We start from the raw sequence: 24,107 nt of genomic DNA, 5'->3' as shown, positions 1-24,107 counted from the left end.
CTAACTACCCCAACAATGAAATGCAAGCGTTCCGTTGAATCTAGTGTAAAAAAACAAATGCAGCTGGATCAGAATTTAAATGTTGACTCCTACGTAAATACTGCATAATTTTCCTTTTTCTTTGAATAAATCTGTCAAAACACTATAATTTGCTGGAAAACAGTAAATATTATGCATTTCTTTTGACAAGTTCATTAGTCATGTCTGAGCACGGTAAAGAAAGGTGATGCTGGAGCATCTTCTATTCTCATAGATTGAATTAGTTTAATGTCATAAATTATCAGAAGGCAAATTATCTCGTCAACTGTCTTTTTTTATTTAAATACGTTAGAATCCAGAAAAAAGGTGGATTTTTATTGTGAGCTTGCCCACCCGGTAATTATCTTCTGCAGAGAAACTGTAAAGGTTTTGCTATGTAAGGGATGCTGTGCACGGCCTTCTGTGCATTAGCTCTGCATGAGCGCGGTGCCACATGAATCCAGCGGTGGCACGGCAGCCCTGTCTGCAGACAAGGTGATACGGACTGGAAATAATGAGCGTGAAAGAAAGAGTTAAGAGGTGCACTCATGCACAAATTTTCTGCACATTAAAGCGCCGGCGTGGCCTTGCGGAAAGGTCATGTTATTCAATAAGGATGTGAACCAGCGCGAATGGGAGGCGGAAGGAGACGGAGATAATGCGTGTAGGTACACAGCTCGGTGTCTGTGCTCCACTTCATTATCTTTGATCACTCCTGATATCATGTCAGCGGGCGACAGATGACATCTGACTGCCAGCATGTTTGAGGGAAGGGGTGCGCTTTGTAACCAATTCGTAGCAGCAACCCTTCTGGTTTCCTGTCTGAAATAATTATCCAGATGCTTCTCCACAATCAAGCTCTCAGTTAGTGCCATCTTTCTTCTTTGCCATTTATTGCCGGTTCTGGAGAGGATCTTGAGTTCGCCACAAAAATGCAGTTGATTTAAGGGAGAATGGCGAGAACAGGTGTCTAGTTGATGAGTCCTTGTTGTTTCCCAGGTGTAGCACCACAAGGGTGGAACGCTTTTGGGCTTTGGGTTTATTAATGCAGGGATTGAGAACATTTCGGAGAGCAGAAGGTGCCTGCTGAGCTCAGGGCTTTGTGTCAAACAAACAGCAGGTAGGGGGTTCGTCCATTTGGCGCCCTGGATGAGGCTCAGTCCACCATGAGGACTTGACTCACACATGCCCTTCTCCCTGCCCCCCTATACCCCCTCCATTCCCATGTCCTCACCTCAGTGTCCAATTACAGCCCGTTCTCATTAGCACAGTGTCTCTCCAGCGAGAGCCTTTGAAAGGGCAGAGATGGCTGCCGCTCCAACAAAGCCACCAACACGAGATCTATCAAAATCCAAGGAAAGAGTGAAAAAGGCAAGTGCAGGCAGGATCTCTCATTATAGAGTGCTGTAGAAGGTGAGGGACGTAAAGAGTGGCAATCCCTCGCGGTGCTGAGTGTCATGTTGTCTTTTCACTCTCTTAACAGGACTGACCTCCCACCCGCCCACAAGCCGGCCCCGCCCCCACCCAAAAAGAAGAACAGCGACATGAAAGGACACCTGACATCTGATGACATCCAAGTAAGAACTGCCACAGTCTTCATCTTTATCCTCTCTGGATGAACACATACCCTCATCCGTGAAGGTTCTCTGAAATATAAAAGGACCTTTTGTGACAATTTGGGAATCTGACATCGTTTGGTTGACTTGACTTGTGTCATATTTCAACATTTTCCATAGAATTTTTTCTTGGTTATATTTCTTAGTTTCTGTCATTTTTAAAGTCCCATTTGAATCATGCTGCTTCTTTTCAGAACACTTTTGCATTGGCGTTAAAGTGTTACAGTAATTCAAATACGTCTAGGATTAAAGTCCCACTTCCTTCATCTTTAAATGCATTTTCTAAGTGTTCCCAGCAGTCTTTTAATTATGATTATGCCTTTTTAGCTAAAATCAAGTTTTCTAGAATGAAGGGAGCTTCAGTAATTCATTAGAAATGCACCTGAGTTGGAGGCAGGACCACTAGCTTAAAGCCCCCAACTGCCCGACCTGACATTATCGATGCAACAAAAATGGCGAGAAATATTCCAGCTTTCAGTACAATTTTGAGCCAGATACCAGCACACACGAGGAAACAAAAACATTGATTTAGTTGACTACAAGACGAAGCATCACAAAGGAGCAGAGCAGGGAAATCTTAACCTGCTCACTGTATTTTCTACATTGCAATTTTTTTCCAACAGCCAACTTTCACCTGCTCTAAGTCAATTCAGTCGCCATTTTTTTCTTAATCCAGATGACGGAGTTTTAGATCCAGATATTTATCAATTGGCAGTGATTGGTCAACTCATTCTTAAGTCGTCACATATTGATGTCTGGTTCCCTCCGCGTCACTTTTGGACTTTTAAACTTGATGTTTTTTGATGTGCTGGCTGTTAGTATCAAGGGTCCTCAACCCTCAGGATGGACCAAATGCGTTCTGGTCCTCAGGACGTGTCCGATGCCCTAACCCTAACCTGGCACCAAAGGCAGTACTGGACCGGGTTTCCGACCCTATCTGGTAACAGACACAGGACTGTGCAAGAACTGGTACCGGGTTAGGGTTACCGACCTTATACACTACACTGCCAACGCTGGACCAGTTCTGGTTTGTGGCCCAGAGGTTGGGGACTTGTGATTTAATGGACACAGCCAGCCCGTCCAAGAAAATGACGAGTTCGGAACACCCAAAGCGTCTACCTCCGGAGAAAAAGCTGGCGAAATGCCGTTTTTTTTCTCTGTGAATCACGAAAGCAGTTACAGCATGTCAAAGGGAAAAAAGGTTGAAAGTTTAAAACGAGGAGTTCTGGTCGAGGACTTCTGGCCAAGGATTTCGGGGCAGCTCGAGCAGGGGGATGGACTTCCGGCCAAGGATTTCGTGCCAGCTCGAGGAGGGGGATGAACTTCCAGCTATTCATTTTTGAGCGCCATATTTTTTTGTCAGTGGCCAGATTCTCTTGGCTGGAGATTGAATATATCTAAAAAACACACACACAAAGGCTTTTTGATTTTGGCTAAAAATGTCATAATTAAAAGATCATTGGGAGCGATTTTACAAAAGAAAAAAATATGGTTAGAGCAGGACTTTAATTCATAAATGCGGTCGTTAGGAGTTCATTGTCCTTGGCTGGAGGGAGGATGAGGGACAGTTGCTCCTCTCACCATCATGGTGAGATTTTTCAGGTGTTAATGAGATGGGTGAAGCTGTCCTTCTGGAGTTTGAGGCATTGACACACCCATAGAACATAACTGTGTCCCGGTTCCAGCTATTTTTTTTGTCTTGGAACCAGCAGGCACTTCCTGTTTGGAACCCGTGGGGGGAGGGGTCCACTTTTCACATACAGTCTATATATTTGAATGTATAGAATGTGGTGCTGTCACCTTTACATTTTCTGCTCTAAGCTTAGAAGAAATTTCAGAGAATAAAATAATTTCAAAATCCTCCTGAAAAATTCATGGGATTCAGATGAAACTGTTCCAGATGAATGAAACCCCATTGATATTTATGAGGGAGCTAATGAGCTAATATGGTCAAACCTAAACTTTGCTATTTTCTTCAAAGTGTTTCCAGCTCACAGGAACTGTACTTTATGTCTGGTTTGAATAGCTTAGGCATGAACTGTTTGCTCCGTGACATTTCTCCTCCTGCTTGTATTCCACTCCTCGTAAGTCACAGCTGTCTGAAGCAGCTTGTAAAAGTGTGTTGAGCAGTCCGGTAGCTGACAGTCGGGTGAGCACTTGTGAATATCTTAATATAGAAATGTCTTGTTCTCTGTAAAGAGTCTTGCAACATGCATAATTAACAGTGACACACCTAATAATTTCCCTCTTAATTAAAAACCAAATGTATGTTGGTTATGAGATATAAGTATTAACTCTGTGTGGCTGTGAATGTATGAATCAAGCTTCGATATTTCCACTTATGAAGGCTAGAACAAGCAGGAGATTAGCTTAAGCCTTATAGTCGCATGCACGTACACGGCAATTGTGGATTTTCGGGTTCTCTGGGCCCATGGTGGAGGGTTGTAGAGAGGAGTGGTCGCATCTTACGGAAAGCACAGGTGCGTCTTGCAGTCCTTTTGAGGTTCATGCGGCCACCCAGAACGTGCCATTGCCGTGGATGTGTATGTCCATTGTGAGGTATTTGTAAGGATAATACAAGTTGCTGACTGCTCAAATGTTGCACACATGGGGAGTAAAGGTGGTACATAAGTACTTCACCAGAGGTGTCAAACTCATTTGCACAGGAGCCCACAATCCAAAATACACCCTAGGTCGCGGGCCGAACAGGAAAACATTTATTGTACAAACTAAACAAAAATTTTAAACTTAAGAAATGTAACTTTTTCACATTGCTATCTAATAAAAACAATAAATAATAACAAATCGATTTATGTGAGGGAGAAATATACTCACCCCTAACATAAATTTATATAGACTTTTTCCTTGAAAGTGGTTGCTTGAACGTGCGTTGTCAAGGGAACGTAGCTTAAGGTTTTAGCTCCAGTTTTTATTTATGCCTCCTACCATATTTTATTTGAATGAACAAATCACACATCGACATTTTATTAAAATTAAAGATTTTCTCTGAATCAGTTTGGGGTTAATAAAGATTTCTGCACATGTGGAACGATTGCCTGTGTGCAAAGGTGAAAACAACATGCTTTCACATCCAAAAATATATCAATTACTTTATTTTGTGAAGACCTAATTTGTAATTTGTGATTATTTTTGAGTTTTTGAACTATATGCTCCACACAAGACACATTTTGATACAACTAATTAGAGACGGGGAGCAGTGCCAGTAACACATCCAGGAACAGAGTCCCAGTGTCATTATACCACTGTGTATATTGAATATTAATTTTTGCAATTTATTCATGCAACAAGAAGAAAACAAGTGTGCTGTAAACACTTCTGGGTCCCCTGTAGTGTGTAATCGATGTGCCGTATTGTCGCGTTGACCTTGAAAGCGATCACTTGTGTTCACTGTTTTGTAAAAATTGTTTTTAGCTCCTGGCTTAAAATCTGAAGCCTCACTGTGCACGCTCACATTGATTTAACAAATCGCCCTGTGCATAGCTGGCTCCTATATTTAGCTTTTAAAAATTCATTCACTCGCGGTTATGCAATCTTTTTGTTAGGCTTCCATGAAAAGTGCACCTAAGGAAGATAAACTAGCACTGGAACATTCCCTTACAACTCAGGAGAAAGGGAAAAGATCCAGGAGGAGAAACAGGTTTTTGATTCTCATGACAAAAACGAGATTTTATTCAGATCATTTTATTCATAATGAAAGTTTATCTGGTTTTGTGTGTCATGTGCAATGCAAACTTGGACCTTCTCTTCCTGTAAGCTGTTCTAGTTCCTGAAACAGACATTTCAGTTTATCAAGGTGTTTATTGACCTGATCATACAGGTGTGACCCACCCCTATTTCTGTACACGAAAACACAGATGGACTTGAAATAACGTTTAAAAAGTACAAGATTTTAGACTTGTTTGGCATAGACTCATCTGAGTACATTAACATGTTTTTGTCCAAAAAAATAAACTGCATCCACTGCAGCCCGTGATAAATATCCTTTGGGAGCAATAAAAGCTAAATCCTCTATCACTGTCAAAACTTAATTTTGAACCTTCTTCATCAAGCAACCCACAGCATTTTACAACACACGGTGTCCTCATCCTCATCCTCTCACTCATGCTGTTGCTTTTGCTAAAAAGCACATATTTTATTTTTATTTCCAGGCTTTGTTTGTTTTGTTCGTATTTGGATAATTTAATTAAAGTAAAGCAATTTGAGTGTTTTTCCTTTTAACGTTTAGTTTATTTTTAACTTGTATAATTTTGACAATAAAACATTTTTATGAAGAGTAAAATAATGAAAGTAATTTAGGGTTTATGTTGATTTATTCTGAAATAATATTCCTGCCTGTTTTTATTCATAGTTAAGTAAAAAAGTTACATTTTTAAAGTTTTAAAAATGTAGTTTTAGAGTGGTCAATAAATGTTTATCCTGTTTACCCCGTGACGTAAGGTATGTTTTGTATTTGGATGCGATTGAGTTTGACACCCCTGATATAGGGATAATGCCATACGAGGTGTTAGTTATCATAAATTAATGGGGTACGTGGAGGGTTGATCGCATGGGATGGTAAACTATGTATGTCAACATGTTTATCATGGATTTAATTTTGTGGTTTGGAATCAATCTTTCTTGTATTGCTCAGAAAAGTGTTTCTATGTGTCAAATCTGTAGACCGGACAATTGGTTTTGTTTTTCTTAATTATTTGAGTAAAAATAAAGAAAGAAAGAAAGAAAGAAAGGTTGGGAGTCTGTTATATTAGGAAAACTTCATAAAGCCAGTCTTTTATTTGTAATTTGATCTTTTATTGTCACAATGTCATGAATTTAAATAAAAATATCTCAAAATTAGGCTTTTACAGCAAAATATTAGGTTAAAAAATATTGTGATGAAGAATAGTTTAATAACAGGTCACACACAAATAATAATCCCATGGCAGTACTAGTTAAAAACACCAAAAACACAATTTTCATTGGAGTGGGTCTTTAAGTTCTATCAAGTGTTCACACCTGCTTTCAATTGGAGTGAGCACAGCTGTTTTTTTGGTTTCCATCATCCTTTTCCCCATAAACGTCCTTGTTCTTGGGTTGGTCTGCTTTTGCCGAATTCTTACCTAACCTCATGAAATAGTTTTTATCTTAATCTTTGTCTTAGATATTTTTTTTATGCACAAGACAGTTTTATTTTTTCATTATTGAACTCAAATTCCTTCAGTTTAAATGAACCCACGCACAAAAAAAGTACCAACCTCCTCAGTTTGGTGGACACATCAGACCAAACGATCAGCTGAATTATGAGTCCGCTGAAGTGAAAGTCATCCCAGCTGTAATAAACTCCACTCTTTGGAAAGTTTTTGAGAAAAATGAGGTGGGTGTTTTTGTTGGCATGAGTTCTCCACTCCTGGTTTTCAGCACAAAATCGATTTGCTAAACGACTTCTTGCTCTTATGAATGCGATCCTGTCAAGAGGGGCTCAACGCTGAACCTTCCAGTAGTTCTGTTGGCTTTTTGCAAAAAATAATCATTGCACTTCGGTCTTAGTATTGCTCGCCTGCTTTTAACTTTTCATCGAGAGGTTTTTTAGAAAAATATAATGATAATAATCATCTGTAAAATCTGTCACTCTTTTCTGTTTTTCCTGCAGTTTTAAGCCAAGTTGTTTTCCTTCGTTATATTGATTTTTTAGGGTGTTTCTGGCCAAAAACTACAGCCTCTTGGATGTTGTTTTTTTTATTTTCCTTATGGGTTCTGTTTTAAAGCACAGTCCTTGAATTATGAACTAGTAAATTAAACCGAAGTTGAGTGGAAGCGGTATCACGCCCCCTCCAACATCTGCTGTGCTGAATTCAGCTCCAATCTTCACGAAAACTGACTCTCTCTGGGACGTTTTGAGGATCCTTTCAGTTCAGTGGCTGTTGTTGCTTGAGAGGAAGCAACATTTTTAATAAGCTCACATCTGGAAAGTTTTAGGAAAGCAAAAGTAAAACCACGCTGAAGCGGCTTCTGACATCTTGGATAATTCTTCTACTTGCTGATGCATGAACAAGAAGCTGTGCATGTTTCAGTGGATCACAGTACAATGAACATTTCTGTCTTTATCAGCTGTGTGTTTCTCAGGATTTGAGATGCAAATGGAGGGAATGTGGGAGTTTTAAATTACAAATCAAGAAAAGAGGGTTCATGTCCTCACTGTCCTCTGTCTGAGTTTGTGGCCCAAAGCTTTTGAGTCATCGCGATGAAGAGCTTTCCTAAATGACATTGAGATAATCAGCATGTGTACAGCCACCGGGCGTCTGCTACAGAGCTGCTCTGATTCCAGCTGTGCTTTATTTTTTTTTAATCTTTGCATGTTTTACCTTGAGATTTTCTACTAAAAGATAAAACTTTAAAGATCTAAGTGTGCCCCATTGATTCTGCAACATCAGCGGGTGAAAATTCCACCATTGCGGAGGGTTTGAAGGAAAGTCAAAGTCTTTGGAAGCTCAGAAAGCTGTTCCTATTTAGAGAAATGTTCATGTAGAAAAGCAACATTAAAGGTTTTCGGCCACACAGATGTGTTACCAAACTGCTTCAATGCTAAAAAAAAAGAAATAAAAAAAAGTCTGTCGATTTACTTAAAGGCTTTGCATTAAGCGGTTGGGCGCAACCACATTGAGTAATTGTTGCTTATCAGCTACAGAATCCCACAAAGATAAATATTCCTAGTTTTCTATTCAAGAGTGTTTCGTAATCCCGTGACTTAATCATTGAGTAATGCAAAATATAAAATAATTTTGTAATATTTGCATTAAAATAAACAAACAATACAGTAAAAATAACAAAATAGTTCACTTTTTGTTGGTCAAATCAGTATTAAATTAAAAAGAAGGAATAATAAAAAAAAGTTTAGATTTTTAAGTGGAAAGGACAACAATTGGAAAAAAAAAGCTTGCATCTTTTGCAAAATTATTCGACATAAACAGGAGTCAATCCATATTAAGTTTAGTCTGAAGTACATTAATGAATCTTGTATTGACCAGGCAGTACAAAAAATATTATTGTGAGAAAATGTAAAAAAGACAAAGTACAGAAATAAAGTAAAAGTGTATTGTCGTATGTATCCATACATATATATCTGTATTACCCTAAAGAACGATATAAACACAAATGCCTGCGTATATTATATTATACACAAATACAATTAATAAACAAAAAAAAAAATCAAGCCAGATAAAACTTAGGCTAGAACAAATTACAAATGCAAGGGGAACAGAGTTTCACTTATCGTTTTATTACTATCATTTATGAGGCTGCTGTTACTATCAAATAAATTCTTGTTAGGGGCAATACATTTAATCAATTTATTCAAAATATGGTCGAATTTTCTTCTTTTAATCCTTATTTTGTATGTCATTTTTCAATAAACAAATAAATAAAAAGAAATACTGAATACTTGAATCATAAAAAATAAAACTAACCAAATGGAAGAAAAAGTTTTTGTATTTGTCTTTGCAGAAAACTACTTTATCAGCCAGCTTTTAGGTTTCAGTCCTCCTTTCAATCGTGCCTTTTTAGTTGAGCCTATTTAATTTAGTTCAGCAATCAGCTATTGTTTATATATTATGACTGATTTAATGTTTTTGGACTGGAGTGAAGCCCAATGAGACTGCTGTGTTATGTAAATGGGCTACAACTTATATAAATAAAATTGCATTTAATTTTCAGGGTTTATAGTAATTATACTTGTGGGAGGAGCTTTGAGCCTATTGGCTACTGGAACATGATTGACACCAAGTAACGGAGCTTATGGGGATGTCATTTCCATACATTGACTGTATCTGAAAACTGAACTAAGTGATCTCTTCCCCCTTGTGTTCCAAACAGGAAGTGCCTGCTGGCTCTAAGAGGCCAAAATCCCATAGACTTCTCTAGAAAAAAAGCAGCTGTTAGACTGTCATTCCATTTGTCAGAATGATAAAGTTACCTAATCTATTTTTTCAAGTTATAAACCGGTCCACACATCCAACGTTTGATGGATTTTGTTTAGCACACTTTTGAGTGGAAGACGTGTGGACTTAGTGAGAGGGGATGCCATAGAGACGTTGACTTAGACAGATTTGGACCAATCTGATACTGATATTAATTGGCTCCAACATGGCGGCGTCCTTATTGGGGAAAAAATGGTGACGAAATCAAGCTCATTTGGATGGCGTAGTAAGTCAGCTATTTTCTTTGGGTGACGTCACAATCGATCAGTTAATTTTTTATATACAGTCAGAACATGGTCTGTGTCATAACTTCTCTGATGTACCAACTCTAGGGAATCATCACCAACTTTAAAAAGTTTTCTTTTGAGTTTTATGTTGTTTAAAAATTTACCATATATATATATTTTTCAAACTCATAGTATCTACAGTATTTTTCTAATACAAGATCTGTTTATCTGAATCTGGTGATCCTGATTCAACCCCATTCTGACAGACCAGCATGAGCCAGTGAGAGGGCTGACTGACAGACACGTTTAGCTAGAAGCTGCAAAGATCAACCATTTTTCAGCAAAATATGGCAGAACGTTAGAAAAATCATTTTACATCACCAGTTAAATAAATAAAAGCATAGTGAAGGCTTGAAAACATTTAGAAAGGCTTTAAAAAGCAATATTAAAATAAATAGAATAAAAGTAGATAAATTCGTATATGTTAATAATTATTTTCTATTTTCAATAGGGGGTTTGTGTGTAGTATAAAGGCTTAGAGATTAACCAGCAGCTTCATTACACTCCACTGTTGTTTAATGGCTTCATGCCCGAAAGGCTTTTTCTGAAAACACGATCATTGAATTGACAATCCAGCCGAAACATTGCCACATCGAAAACTTTCCCTGTATGTTAATCTGGGAGCAAACACACAATCCCCCTGGAGGCTGGAGCCTTTGAGCTTTAAACAAATATTTCTCTGACCTAATCGCATGTGGCATCTGGGTCTCAGCTGCCTGGACGTCCACTCAGGTATTAAAAAACTTCACCTTTTTGATGTGGGCTCGCTTCTCTGGATTCAGCAGCTACCACTGAGAGGAAGAAAAAGAGTGGATCAAACAGCATTTGGCAGCCTTTTGATCCCGTTAGTTGAATAGCGCAGTTGTGTGAAGTACAAATGCATTGTTCCAACAGTATTTTATGAATCTCACATCGTATTCTTTTGTTCGTAACTCCATTGTTCCAGGCTCCTTTGATTTCTTGTCACTGCAACATTCAAACATTTATTAAATAAAGGTTTAGGGAGCTGTGATTTGCTTTAGGGATATTCATTACCTCTTTATGCATGTTATAAGGATCCTGCCTTAAAGACGTGTAAAAGGCTCTCAGCTGTCAGCCGGTTGCCCTCTGCAGGGCGATTAGGACTGAGTTTGATAAATCCATTAGGAGTACATGCTGGAGAAAGTTTGGGATAGACAGCGTGTTGAAAAGGGAAATTATGAGCCACTCTGCTGACTCATGGTTTCCATTGTGGCAAAAATGAAAGGATTTCAGCAGGATTTTCTAAAATGAGCGCAGGCGTTTTTGGTTTCTGTGGTTTTTAGCGAAAGTAAATCTGAAGCATCGAGAAGATGATATCAGGTGCAGAGGAGTGAGCCTAAATCAGTGGTACTTCAGGTAAAGGTGTAAAGACCAGGTTGCTGTGCAATATTTCTCCATTCCAGAGTATTTGAGTTATTTTCAACTAATTTAGTTAGTGCTGTCAATCTGTTGTGTCTCCGTGAAGACCAATTTCAGAAACCATTAAGAAAACACATCCATCCATAATTTATAGATTTGCATAGTTTATATATATATATATATATATATATATATATATATATATATATATACTGTATATATTCAAAGGACTTATAATGTCAGACCAGTGGACAAATCAATGTCACTGGCAGATATATATTCCGCATTTCGCGAAAGTAACCGTCCAGGTTCAGGCCTCCGCATCGTGCGTTAATTTCTCATAACGCACACTTCCTCAGTTATCAACACATTTATTTATATATATATGTATAAATGTATGTATATATAAATGTATGTATTCATTTATTTTCTTGGCCGCCTTGTCTCTTTCGGCGTCGCGGGGGTGCCAGAGTCTAACCCAGATACTGATTACCCTAGACAGGTCACCAGTCTGTGGCAGTATATATATATATATATGTATATATATATATATATATATATATATATATACACACACACACAAGTCATGTAGACATATATAAAAGTATATATCACTGTGAAATCACTTATGACTAAACAGAAACTGTCATATTTCTTTAGTATCAAAAAATTATTATTTTGCTCATTTACTTATAAAGTTTTTGACTTGTTGATTAGTAAAAGATGGGCATTTTTCCAGTTTGGCTCTTTAAGAATCCTCTCTGATGTATGAACACAGTTTGGGTGATTGACGGTATTACAATAAATCTTCAGCCTAAACACCAAAATGTCATTTTTATATGAAGACCTGAATTCTAACTCATGATGCTCCTGAAGCACATGAATTCTAATGACTTGTTTTTGAATAAGATGAAGAGAAACTGGTTTGTTTCGTCTGAATCATCACAAAGAGCTAAATCTACGAGTTAGAAATCCTGTTTTGTCAAGGTTTAATTAATCTCTGACATATCTGTTTATTAATCATATTCTACCTTCAAGTTTGAGCTCAAATCCCCCCGGCGCCCGCTTTAACATTTCCGCTCGGTTCTTTCCGAGCTTTGCATCATGCGTTTGTGCAACACGGAGGTGATTAATTTGACAAAATAAGTTGGAGTTCAGCAGCGCGGTCAAAGTTGAACCTGTCAGGCAGCTGTCCCTGAAAGGTTTGGGTAAAGGCCTTTCGCTCATTAGCATCAATAAAAATGAGCGAAAAACAAGCGGTAACCTGCCAAAGACATGCCGTGACGTCTCACTCTGACCTTTTTCTTTTGCAGGTGGTTCACCTGGACAAGGAGGACGAAATGCAGAAGATTCCACTTCAACCTCCTTACTATGACATGGCGCCCTCTGAGTCCACCCCCTTCACTGATAAGCCGGTAAGTAGTGATCAGCGGCTTGTCTCTGTGGAGAGGTCATCATGCCGCCGTTCCCTGCAGCTGAAGGGATGAGTCTTTGTGAGGCTGGAAGTCTGACGATTCATGTGAAACAGACTCTGCTTAAAGACCCACTCCGATGAAAACTGTTTTTACATTTTTTTCTGATGTTGGAGGACATTAACCCTTTAACACCGGAGCTCCTTTGTTTATGTTCTACGATTTACTGCAGCTTTTCAACCGTTAAAACGATCAACGTTATTCCAGTAGAATCTGCTGGAATTATCGCGTTAACGGTTGAACAGTTACAGTACGTTAAAGATTTTGTGTTTAAGCGTCACCTCTGATGCCTCAGGTGTTAAAGGGTTGATTAAACCTGCATTCCTGAGTATTTCTTTAGTCAAATGAATCAGAAACAGATAAAAATGCTTTAAAAAAAGAGTGCTTATTCGTGACATAGAAAGTACGGTGGGCGGGCCATGAGCTGTTGAGTTTGTCTTTATCTGTAGCTGCAATATTAACAAAGCTATAATTATAAGTTTGTTTTTTGCATCAATAAAATGAAGACTTAAAATTATAATGTTTGTGTTCGGGGGCTCTGAAAAGTACCTCAATTATGTGTTTTTTTGATTCAAAATTTTCCTTGATCTGCATTTTTTATTTGAATTTTATCTGCCTTTTCTCTCATTTTTACAGCAGTTTTTTTTCATGTTTTGCGACACATCACTGTAGAGGAAATTACTTGCGATTATGTGTCGGAAACAAAACATGAAAGCGTAAAGCCCCTATAGGACGAAAATTTTGTTTTTTGTCTATTTAACATGCTCTTGTGCCTCGTTTTTGATAAAGGAGGACACGTATTAAAAACATTAACTAAACAGACTAAACAATGCTATTTGAAAAATACAGTATTTGTGACAGACAAAAAAAAGAGGCCACAATCGTTCTAGCTGCAGTAATGTTAGGTTGGGGGAGTGAGGTCTGGTACAGTCTGGTATGGTTCGATCCAGTTAAATCTGGTGAGTGTTTCCACTCAGTTAAGCTCCACTTCCACTGAGCTGTTTGTTTTCTCTGCGCTGCTGAAGAGGTACGGTTCCGTACTTTTTAATGGTTCCATTTTACAATGCCCAAAATGTCGGACTTCTCAGTGGAAACGACGTTTAAGCTAGGGAGTAGAAACAGAGAGCTCTCAGCAACAGAGTAAAAAGGGGGGGCGGGGTTGCTCTGCACCAGTGGTCCCGCCCACAACTCAGAGATGAATTTCTAACAAACTCCTGCCTCTTTGCAGAGACTATGGTTCTGTCCGAATTCCCCGCTAATGACTATATAGTGCATTCGTCATTTTTAGTGCTATCCGAATCTACTCATTCCAAAATCGAGTGCACTGGAAATTTCCCAAAAGTCTTTGCGAAAACTAGCTTACATCGAAGGTCACGAGATTAGAGGATATAGACCACAATGCATTGCAGTCGAACAATTTCGAACGAAAAACGTGTTTAAATGCAATATTTGAATAAAGTAACCACGTTTTCACCTTTAGAACACAGAGGAGTTAAAAATTAACGCCATGAAATGTTCGTTTTTATTAGTTTTTTCACTTCGTGAAATTGGTGACGTCATATCCAGTGTTTAGAAAAATAGTGAGCAGCGTGTCCAAATTACCTTTAAAATCCAGGGCACTATATAGTGCCACAGTATATAGTTGTTAGGGGTTAGGGGTGGGAATTCAGACAAATCCTATGTCCTAGAACATGACTTTTTTTTTTTTACATACAGGCTACTTATGATGCAATGACCTTTGAAAATTGATCCAAAGATGATCGGAGTGGGTTTTTAATCCTGTTCGCTGACCGGTCCATCTGCGTGGTTGTTGTTGGTGAAACTCCTTCCCCTCGTCTTCTGCATCGGCACCTTTCACCTTCCCTGTAAACGAGGCCAGCCTGGATCTTTTCCTCTCGCCGGAGCGTCTTTCGCTCTGACCCCGGCGCTCACCTCTTCCTCTGCCCTCAGCCTCATCTCTCCTCCAGTCCGTCTAATCCACAGTAATCACGCACTGGTTTGCCTGGCTGCTGTGTGCAGATGAATTGCGGTGTGATGCTATGCAACACATCTGCCCACCCCTGTGAGTTAACATTTGGCTGCAGTGTTTGTCCGGCGCTTTCGCAAACGGTGCTGAGCTTGCTGAGATGACGTTGTGTTTGCTGGCTGCTGCTGGAGTTTCTGCTTTTGGACAAACAAATGTGCGTGTGGAGGGCGTGTGTGGGCTGTGTGTGCATCAGCAGAGAGCAAAAGCCTTTCAAGCGGGTGTCTGGTTAATGTGAAAACCTCCTGCAGGAAGCATGTGAGGGAGCTGAAAGGCTTGCCTTTGAATTAGTGAGTCTACCTGCCATGTTAATGACTGTAAGAGGTGTCAGGCTGCTTGGAACAAACATCTCCTTTTCCCGCTGCAGATGGTGAAATGTGGGTGGCTCTTGTCTGTCAATTTTTTTGACATCCAGCTTCCCTGGATGCCAGCATTTGCTAAATCTGAGCTGAAGAATGAAACGAAACCAAAATTGGATTAATTTAGTCAAGAAAAGAGTTCAGATGCTTCATTTAAGATAATTGGGGAGCTGCACAACACCTGGGAGAAGACCAAAGAGCTTTGCTAGCAAACATTTGTTAAAATATAACTACAAACCATGACCATGACACACTTGCAGATGTTAAATGACCCCACATCCACAGATATCAGCTATTTCAGTCTGTAACTAATTTAATTTCTCAACTATTTACTTAATTATTACACATTTTTTTTAGCAACTTACAATTTATTTAATTATTTTAAGTTTTAGCTAGTCTATAAATATATTTTTGGTTAATCATAACTATTAAAATCCCCCATGAGAATTTTTTTATTTAAAAAAAAGACGTTCCCACTAGTGTTTTAATTATGATTATGAAGTTTTAACCAAAATCTCACAACCTAAATGTCTTAAAAAACATTTTTTAAGTTGATTCAAAGCCTCTGTTTCCAAAATCTCCTCTGAGGGGGCGTGGCTTTTGGAGCTCAGCTGAGTAGCCCCGCCCCTGATTCCCTTCCGCCCCTGATTATAATAACGTAAATCTTCGCTGCTGCTATATAAAAATGTCCAGCAGTATCGGTAGTGTCCAGCCGTGTGGTTTTGAGCCGGATGTCAGCTCGGACGAGGAAGTGAATAGCTTTGCGGTCCAAACTTACTCCAAATGCCGGCGGTCAAATGAGCCGCCGTTCACATTTCTGTGGTCACATCAAGAAGCTCCGTGGAGTCTGGTGGAGATTTTCCAGCGTTCTCAGTCCTGCTACCGTAAGTATTGGATGAAACTCACACAAAACATCCAGTGATGCTGATTTGACCACAGAAATGTGAACGGCGGCTCATTTGACTGCAGTCAATGTGAAGATACCATCTTCTCTTCTCCAGAACCTGAGCTAGACACTAGGAACAGATGAGGGTTTAGTGCAGCAGAGATGCTGATGGAAAGAAGATCATTCATTTAAACAAAATCTGTCTGTGACAGTTTGATTGACAGGCATTTAAAAGGAGAAATACTCAGAAATGCAAAAACAAAATGATTTCTTATTGCATTTGTTCTGTTTCTTAAGAAAAATGCCACATAGACATGTTAAAAACTCAAAAACCACGATTTTAATCGGAGGGGGACATTAAGCCAGCAAATAATTTGGTTTTTGGAGATGAAATAAAAGCTTTTACGTTCATCCAAACACTTTTAGTCTAGTTTTTAAATTAAAAATCTAAATATTGTTTTATTTTTTTTTTTTTTATGTCGGTTTCATTGAACTCTGCAGCCAGGTCCTCTTGCATTTATTGGGGCGCTATGTTCTAAAATTAATATACAGAGAGAGGAAATCAGGAAGTCAACTTTATTTTAAATATATTTCTAGATGTTTGAAGGCTGTAAAACCCTCTCCACAGACTTTATACAGTTTTCTCAGACAAACATGAACATTTTCAAAGTTCAAACATTCATAGAAAATAAATACGTCCTGTTTAATAGAATGAAACTAAAGATCTGCTCACAATCCAAGATTTATACAGATTTGGCAAAGTCGACGTACAGAGGAGATTGATTGACAGTGATCTATAGCCAATCAGGACGCAAAGCACTGTAAAAAACAAAATACTAAATTACTCAAAAAAATCTGCAAAACAGCGAGACTACAGAAGATGAGCTGCAACACAGTGAAAGACCACTGTTTTATTTTAAATAAACCTCTAGTCTAACACCAAAAATAGACTTGTCATTCAATGATTCAATGTTTACCACAGGAGTGAGGGGTAAAAGCCTAAATCTTTAGCATCATTTCAGATAGCTTTGTATAAACAAGGTGAGAACCAAGAAGAGTTTTTAGTATTTTGACATTAAGCAAATATTATGCTGGAGTCCACTAGAGATAAAGCACTCTAAAAAGCTTAATTTGGCCTTTTTAAGCTACAAAAGTGCATTTATCTGTGGAGTAAAGTGAAAAGGTGAAGGCAGAGGAGTGTCATCACCACTCCTCCTCAAGGTGTCAGTTTGCCTCCCGCTGCCCTGACCTTCAAACCAAGTTCTCACCAAGCAGTGGGTGATTAAAACTGCCAGGAAGATTATCGTCTGGGAAGGTTGACGGAGAGTCCAGAAGAAAGAGGACTGTACTGCAAAAACATATTCTTCAAATTTGACAAAGTTTCTTTAAATAAGCAAAAAAATCTGCCAATGAGGTAAGAAAAATGCCTTACAAGAATTCGAGTTAAATTAAGATTCCTGTTTTAGTTGCCAGATAAGCACTTTTTATGTATTATTTATTATTTTTAGTAGTACGTTTTTACCTTGGGTTGTTTTAAGTTACGAGTGTTGCTCTGACCAAGAAGCACTTTTAATTCTATTGTACTTGTGAGAATGACAAATAAATCTATCTATTATTTTTCCTGCAAGATAGAAAATAAGACAGATTTTCTCAAAAAAAAAGGCTTTTTACTTTAACATTCAGTTTTTGCAGTGTAACGCTCACTGCAAGAAATGTTCGTCTCAAAACAAATAAAATATTATTGAATAAAAGATCATTTTCCTTGTTAAAAGTAAAAACAGGCAATCTACTTTTAAAATGATCTTGCCAAGATTTTTTTTAAGAAATTAGTGTCTCCTTTTAAGGCAAAAAAAACATTTAAACACTTTTAAAGTAAACCTCCAATTACACTATTTCCAACTTGTTGTCATTGTTGATAATTATGGTGAGAAATCAGTGTCTTTACATAGAGAAGTATCATTGTTTATAATTAATAATGTATAACTAAAAGCAAATTTATTATTTCAAATTGGTAACCCTTCATATGACTCGGTACCCATGAAGTAGCCCTCAGTTTCAAAAAGGTTGGTGACATCTGTTCTAGACCAACCTCAAGGTGAGACTAGAAATACAAATCTAAAACAAACTTGTCTTTAAATTTATATTTAAGTAAGTTTATTTTCATACTTCTGTCTCGCTGTTTTTTAAAAATACATTTGTACTTGTATGAGTCTTTTTAGTTTCCCTACATACAGCTTGTTTGTTCTCTGAAACAAGAGCATTCATTGTTCACAAGTAAACTTAAAAATATGATATAAATTAAAAATGAAAATTATATAATTACACATATTGCTTAAAATCATTGATGCTGTATATATTACTGGACATATCAAGGTGTTGACGTCACCCATAGGAAATGACTTACCTCCAGCCCTCATAATCAGCCCAGAGCCTCCGTCACTTCCTGATACGTCTACCGCCATATCGCAACCAGTCGACAGCGATTAGTCTGAGTCAGCGTGAGTCACGTTCTTAGAGGAACTAATGTCGCCAAGAATGAGTGAGCTTGTTCTGGATCCCACTGAGAGCGAGCTCGGGAGAATCTGTCGATCAAACATGCTTTTTCTGAGGACTCTGATTGGTCAGTTTGTAACTTGAATAACTTGCGATAAAGAAAAAAATATCTTAAAAAAAAAAATTAGAATTAGAAAGAGCGTGTTAAAAAGAACGTATCAGAGCAACAATGATTATTCTGACAAAGAAAATGACTGAGAAATAACTGTCTATTTCTCAAGGAAAGTCTATGGGATTTTGATCGTCTTGAAACTATCAGGTACTTCCTATTGTGAACATGAGTTGGAAGGGGTTGATATGTCCAGTGATTATACTGTCAATGCTTAAAATAGGACTTTTTTAAGATCAAATGACTCAAAAAAAAAAAAAAACATTAAACATCAAACTGCCAACATCAAATCGCCCCAAACGGCCACTGAATGATGTCAACTTTTAGAAAAAAATTGTCCGGTCTCTGGGAATTTTTAGCTTTCTTTTAAAACCTCTGTAGTCGTTGCATGGTATGTAAAAACACGACTGTCGCCTCCCCACTACAACTGCTGCCAAAAAACTTGAGTTATAACCCCCCCACTCACTATGTTGTGCGTTCACAGTTTTCTAGTGCTGTCTCAATCTACAATTCTAAAGTCGAGTGCACTAGAAATTTCCCAGAAGTCTTTGTGTAAAACTAGCATGCGTTGATGCTCACTACATCAGTGATAATAGACCACAATGCATTGCGGGCAGACAATTTTTGCGAAAAAAAAAAAACCAACTTGTTTAAATGTGTTTTTTTGATAAACCATCTGCATTTTCATCATCAAAACACAGTGGAGTCACAAATAGACATAAAATGTATTGATTCGATTCTCACTTTGTGAAATCGGTGACGTCATATCCGCCGTTTAGAAAAACGTAGTGAGCATGGTTTCCGAATTGCTTTTAAATCCCACGACTCTAGATAGTCCCACACTAAATAGTTCTTTTAATAGTTAGGGTGGGAATTCAGCATAGCCTCGGATTTAGGTCGCCACGCTGTGGCATTTTAAGATGTTTGATTGTCTTAACTTGACAAAAATTCTTGATGAGATTTTCATTTTTTACAGTGTTGTTCTCTTGACGTTATTTTTCATTTCCACTCGTTTGTTGTGTTTTTTTCTAACAGTTCTGTGGGGGCAGCATCTCTGCTGTACACCAGACATGCTAAAATGTTAATTAAAGCATTGCAGCTCATTCATGTGGATTTTTCTCACACAGAGAGATGCGAGTTCATCTGAAATTCTTTTTCAAGATTGTTTCTCCCAGCGTAGGTCAGACAAACGCCTCGGTTTGGGGTCGGAGTTCTTTGAAGCATCGATTAACGCTGCTTGTTTTTTCAGAAGGAAAGTAACTTCTCCCAGATGAGACATTAGTGCTGCGCTTTGAACATCACGTTTTACAAGTTGCATACCTTGTTCTCCGTGCTCCTGATGTGTTTTCATTTGTTGGTCTGCCTCTTAATAATATTTTGCATCGATGATTCAGGAGTGACTCATCCATCTCAGCAGACATGCAGGAATAACTCAATTACTGTCCCTTTTTTCCTCCTTCGCTGAATTGATTTTGATTTTCTGAGAAGTTATTTAAAGATCTTCAAATATGGTCTTTAATGCTGCGCTCAGAGGAACCAGAAGTTTAGTGTTGATAATCCATAGCCACCAAGGGCAGGTTTTTCTTTGATTTATGTCTCAACTCTGATAACACTGAATTCAAATGGGCTGCACTTAAGATGAATGTGGTATTACCGAGCTTCTCCGTTCACTATTTGTGAGAGATGTGCATTGATTGCAACGCGCTCTGTTACTAATGGTGATTCTCTCGGGGCAAAACACTGTCTGCCAATTTTGACGGCGATGTGGCTGTAATTTTCTCCCCGATTGCACTCCGGTCATGACAAATATTCCACAGATTTAAATATCTGCGTGCAGACTGTGACTGGTGGGGGAAAATATGCAGCTGGGAGATTGCAAAGTAGATTTGAATTATTAACATAAAATTTCTGTAAAAGCTTCAATCATTTCTGTGTAATTCTTTCTGAGATGGGAGGAAGGTACATTGGTGCATCGGGGCACAACAGGTATCATCCAATTAGATTTCTCATCCACAGCCCTTCACCATCTGTCTAAGATGCTCTCCATGCACATACAAGATAGTCCACTGCTTTTTTTTTTTCCTCACTGATTTTATTACCATATTAAAAGAAAAAAAAGAGTAGGACTAGCAATCTCCAGCAGAGTCAGAGAACATCCTGACACTGACGGAAATGACTGATTCATCTCTTGGATCCTTTTTCCTCGTAAATTTGTCGCTAAAGGTTTCTTTTTTTTCCTCTAAACTGAGAAAAAAACGCTGACAGCTGAGGCTGTATGAAGTCTGGAAACTGATGTCAGTAATGTGTGTATTAATCTGCCTAGCAACCAAATAGTTCTTGATTACCCTTTAAGCCTGAGTCAAGACTAAAGGTGGAAAATCTGTACAGGGCACACAGGCAGGCGGCATTAAATATCAAAGTCATAGACCACTTCGTGTGAACATTTTTTTTCTATGGGCGTGCTGCGGGCGACAGGTCGTAGCAAATACTTTTACAGTTAGCAACAATAAGAGGTTAGAAATTATGAAATTGGACAACCAGAGTGTAGTTTGTGTGGGCATTCTACAGCCACATAAAACCCTTCAGCTCTCTTTGGGGTCCAGATGACTCCAACCACTTATTGATGTGTGATTCCTTCAATGACAAATGTTGACAGGATTTTATGTCTGCCATGGAGATTAGTGAAACTCAAAAATCAATGATAAAAAAAAGTTCAGCGCACTGTCTTGTGGGGTCCAGATGACCCCACTTTTAATGTAAACAAGCCAAGAAGAGCGGAAGGGTTACGCATCACCTGCACACCTTGTGCACAATCAGTTAGGAGCTTGTATCTAGAACTTACTGACAACTAAATGATGGCATAAGGACATCGTACAAAGGCATCACTCATACGTCATGAGTGGGTGTGGCTTACATTATCCTTACGAATACTTTACAAAACACTTACCACATCCAGGAAAATGGTGCGCTCCATTTTCAAGACCTTCATCAATATGGCAAAACACACCTGCGCTCTGTTTTATGCCTCTGTCACCTTGCCTTTCCATTATAAAATCGACCCATTGGACACTACCAAACCGTATCTCTCAGGGGGATTGATTGTATGTCCGTTGAAAAATGGAATTGAACGTCTGCTTGTAGCCGCCTGTTGATTGGCAGAAAGTGATGACAACATTAGAAAGCGCCAATATAGTGCTCATGTAAGCTAATGTTTCCAACGGCGGTATTCTTATTCACTGCCCGCAATCTTCTTTCAAACAACATTAAATTCCTGTTATACACGATGTAACAAAGCATTAAAAAGACGAGCCGCTGGATGACCTCCATTGTTGCTTGTCTAGTTGTCACACTACAGTGACACGCTAGCGGTTTACACCACGAATGCACCGTGAAAACAAACCGCTCAGTGGAGGCGAGGCTTTACTGAGTCGAAATGCTCACCAGAATTCACTGGACTGTACAGTACCACTCTTACCAAACCGGACTGGACCAGACTGCTCATTAGAAACGAGGCTTTACTTTACCTAACCTTTATCTGGGCCTTTGAAGAGTCCTGAAAGAGTGCGCAGGTGTGTCTTGCAGTTGCTTGTGCTCCCACATGAAGGCACAGCATGAAAATGAACATTTAAATGTAGTTTGTGTGGTAAGAGTATTGTGAAGGATTTGTAAGGATGACATAAGCCACATTATGACGTACAGGTGATGCTGTCGTATGGAGCCCATTATGCCTCACACTAGTCGTTATTCATGAGTGAGTACTGACCTCGTAATTGCTGCACGCTCGGGCTGGGCTCTGCACAAACTAGGCTCTGATTGTCTAGTTTCCTCACCCATCATTCAGGGTATGCTCAAGGAGTACGGGTTGCTTGGGTTCGGGGAGATTGAAAAATAAATAAAAATTCATATAAAGTGCGTGTGTCTCCCCTACTTAACCCGTACTTACTCGTATGTGTTACCAGAGGCAGATTTACCATTAGGCAAAGTTAACATAACCCTCAAACTTCTGGATCCCCAGTCTGAACATTTAATACAAGTGTCTAAAATACATTTTACACCTATTATTATTCATAATGTGTCATTCAAAAAAAGCACACTCATAATCATTGACATGGCATAAGACGGATCATGGGAACGTTTTTCATCCTTCCTCACCTGGAATATTCCAGTCAACACCAAGTTCCCAGATTGGGCGGTTTTTATTCTGATTTTGGGGCCAAAAAAGTGCTCAAGTTTGCCCATTTTTCACTGGTAGACAGTCCATGTCCCTCCGTAGGGGCAGTTGTAACTATGATCCCGACGCTCCTCCCTTTGGGCCCAGACAACCCAAAAACCCGGGGCACGCAGCTGCATGTGACAAAAGCTTTAATTTTTATTTGTGATTTTACTCGGCCGTACCCAAAACCATCCGTAATATGTTTATATTTAACTGAATTAGCCAAAATTCTAAGATCAACTTGAGTTCTTTTGTAATACGTTTACTTATCAGTTACATTCTGCATAATGTGCAGCAGAGCTTCAACAAGACTGAACTTGAACAGAAACATTTATGGTAATATTGTTTTAGAACTCCCATCATCCACTTTTTTGTTGCGTCAAGAAACTAATTTGTTTTGGTTTCATCTTTTGACAAAACTGTCACAGGAAACTGATGTGGATCACGATAATGACTTGAGTCACACAAATATGAAACATCATGAATCATGGGTGATATCGTCATCTTCTTCTGAATGGGAAACATTCACAGAATATTGCGAGTTTACAAAAAAAAAACATGTTTCACTATGATTTGAGTGTACTAAAAAATCCTTCAAAGTTGTTTTTTCAGTTAAATTTCGACTAGCTGAGTCCCGTCAACTTCACTGGACCTGAGTAAAGATCTGACAGTTAAATGAGTCATGGAGGAAGCAGTCAGCCATTAGAAATCACTCTGTCTGCACACGCATAATGATATAAGTGCTGCTTTATGATTTTTTTATTCTGCATGTTTTGACAAGCTAACAGCATTTGCTGCCGTGAACCCTCCCCATGTGTTAAGTGAAGGAGTGAGAGAGTAGGGGAAAATCTCTTTTCTGTAACTGATGGCTCCTCACCTGAAACTGGAGGTGCTTCAGCCTTAGTTTGTGCTGGATTATCTCAATACGTCCTCCATAGTGGATCTATGGAGCCTCTTTAATTGGTATATTTGATAGATGCACACATGATGTAAAGAAGTTCTTCAAGATGTTTAAATTCCTTTATGAATAAATCAAAATGAAAAAAAAAAACTTATATTCTAGGATAGGATCCTTATAGACGGGAGTATTACAGTGGGTTACGACAGCTTCCTTCAAGTTTTAGGAGGCATCTTTTATGATTTAAAAGGCTTGTGAGGGTTTTTAGTGTGTCATTTACGAGAGCTGTTTATAATTTAAACAAAAAAACAAAAAAAAAC

The 24,107-nt window shown here is 38.5% G+C and overlaps 1 protein-coding gene across 2 annotated transcripts in view; it reads left to right on the top strand.

Moving 5' to 3' along the window:
• The window catches only part of nectin1b (nectin cell adhesion molecule 1b), a 258,757-nt gene that overhangs the window by 204,750 nt on the left and 29,900 nt on the right, over nt 1–24,107 (top strand). For both annotated transcript variants that reach the window (XM_036214902.1, XM_036214904.1), the window contains exons 7-8: nt 1,502–1,595; nt 12,588–12,689. In XM_036214902.1, coding sequence (XP_036070795.1) covers nt 1,502–1,595; nt 12,588–12,689 — 196 coding nt within the window. The remainder of the gene's footprint in view (nt 1–1,501; nt 1,596–12,587; nt 12,690–24,107) is intronic.

This window comes from Oryzias melastigma, linkage group LG13, assembly GCF_002922805.2.
Source record: "Oryzias melastigma strain HK-1 linkage group LG13, ASM292280v2, whole genome shotgun sequence".
NCBI classification, from domain to species: Eukaryota; Metazoa; Chordata; class Actinopteri; order Beloniformes; family Adrianichthyidae; genus Oryzias; species Oryzias melastigma.
Note: the sequence above shows the minus strand (reverse complement) of the source record. Positions and strands in the feature narration are given on the sequence as shown.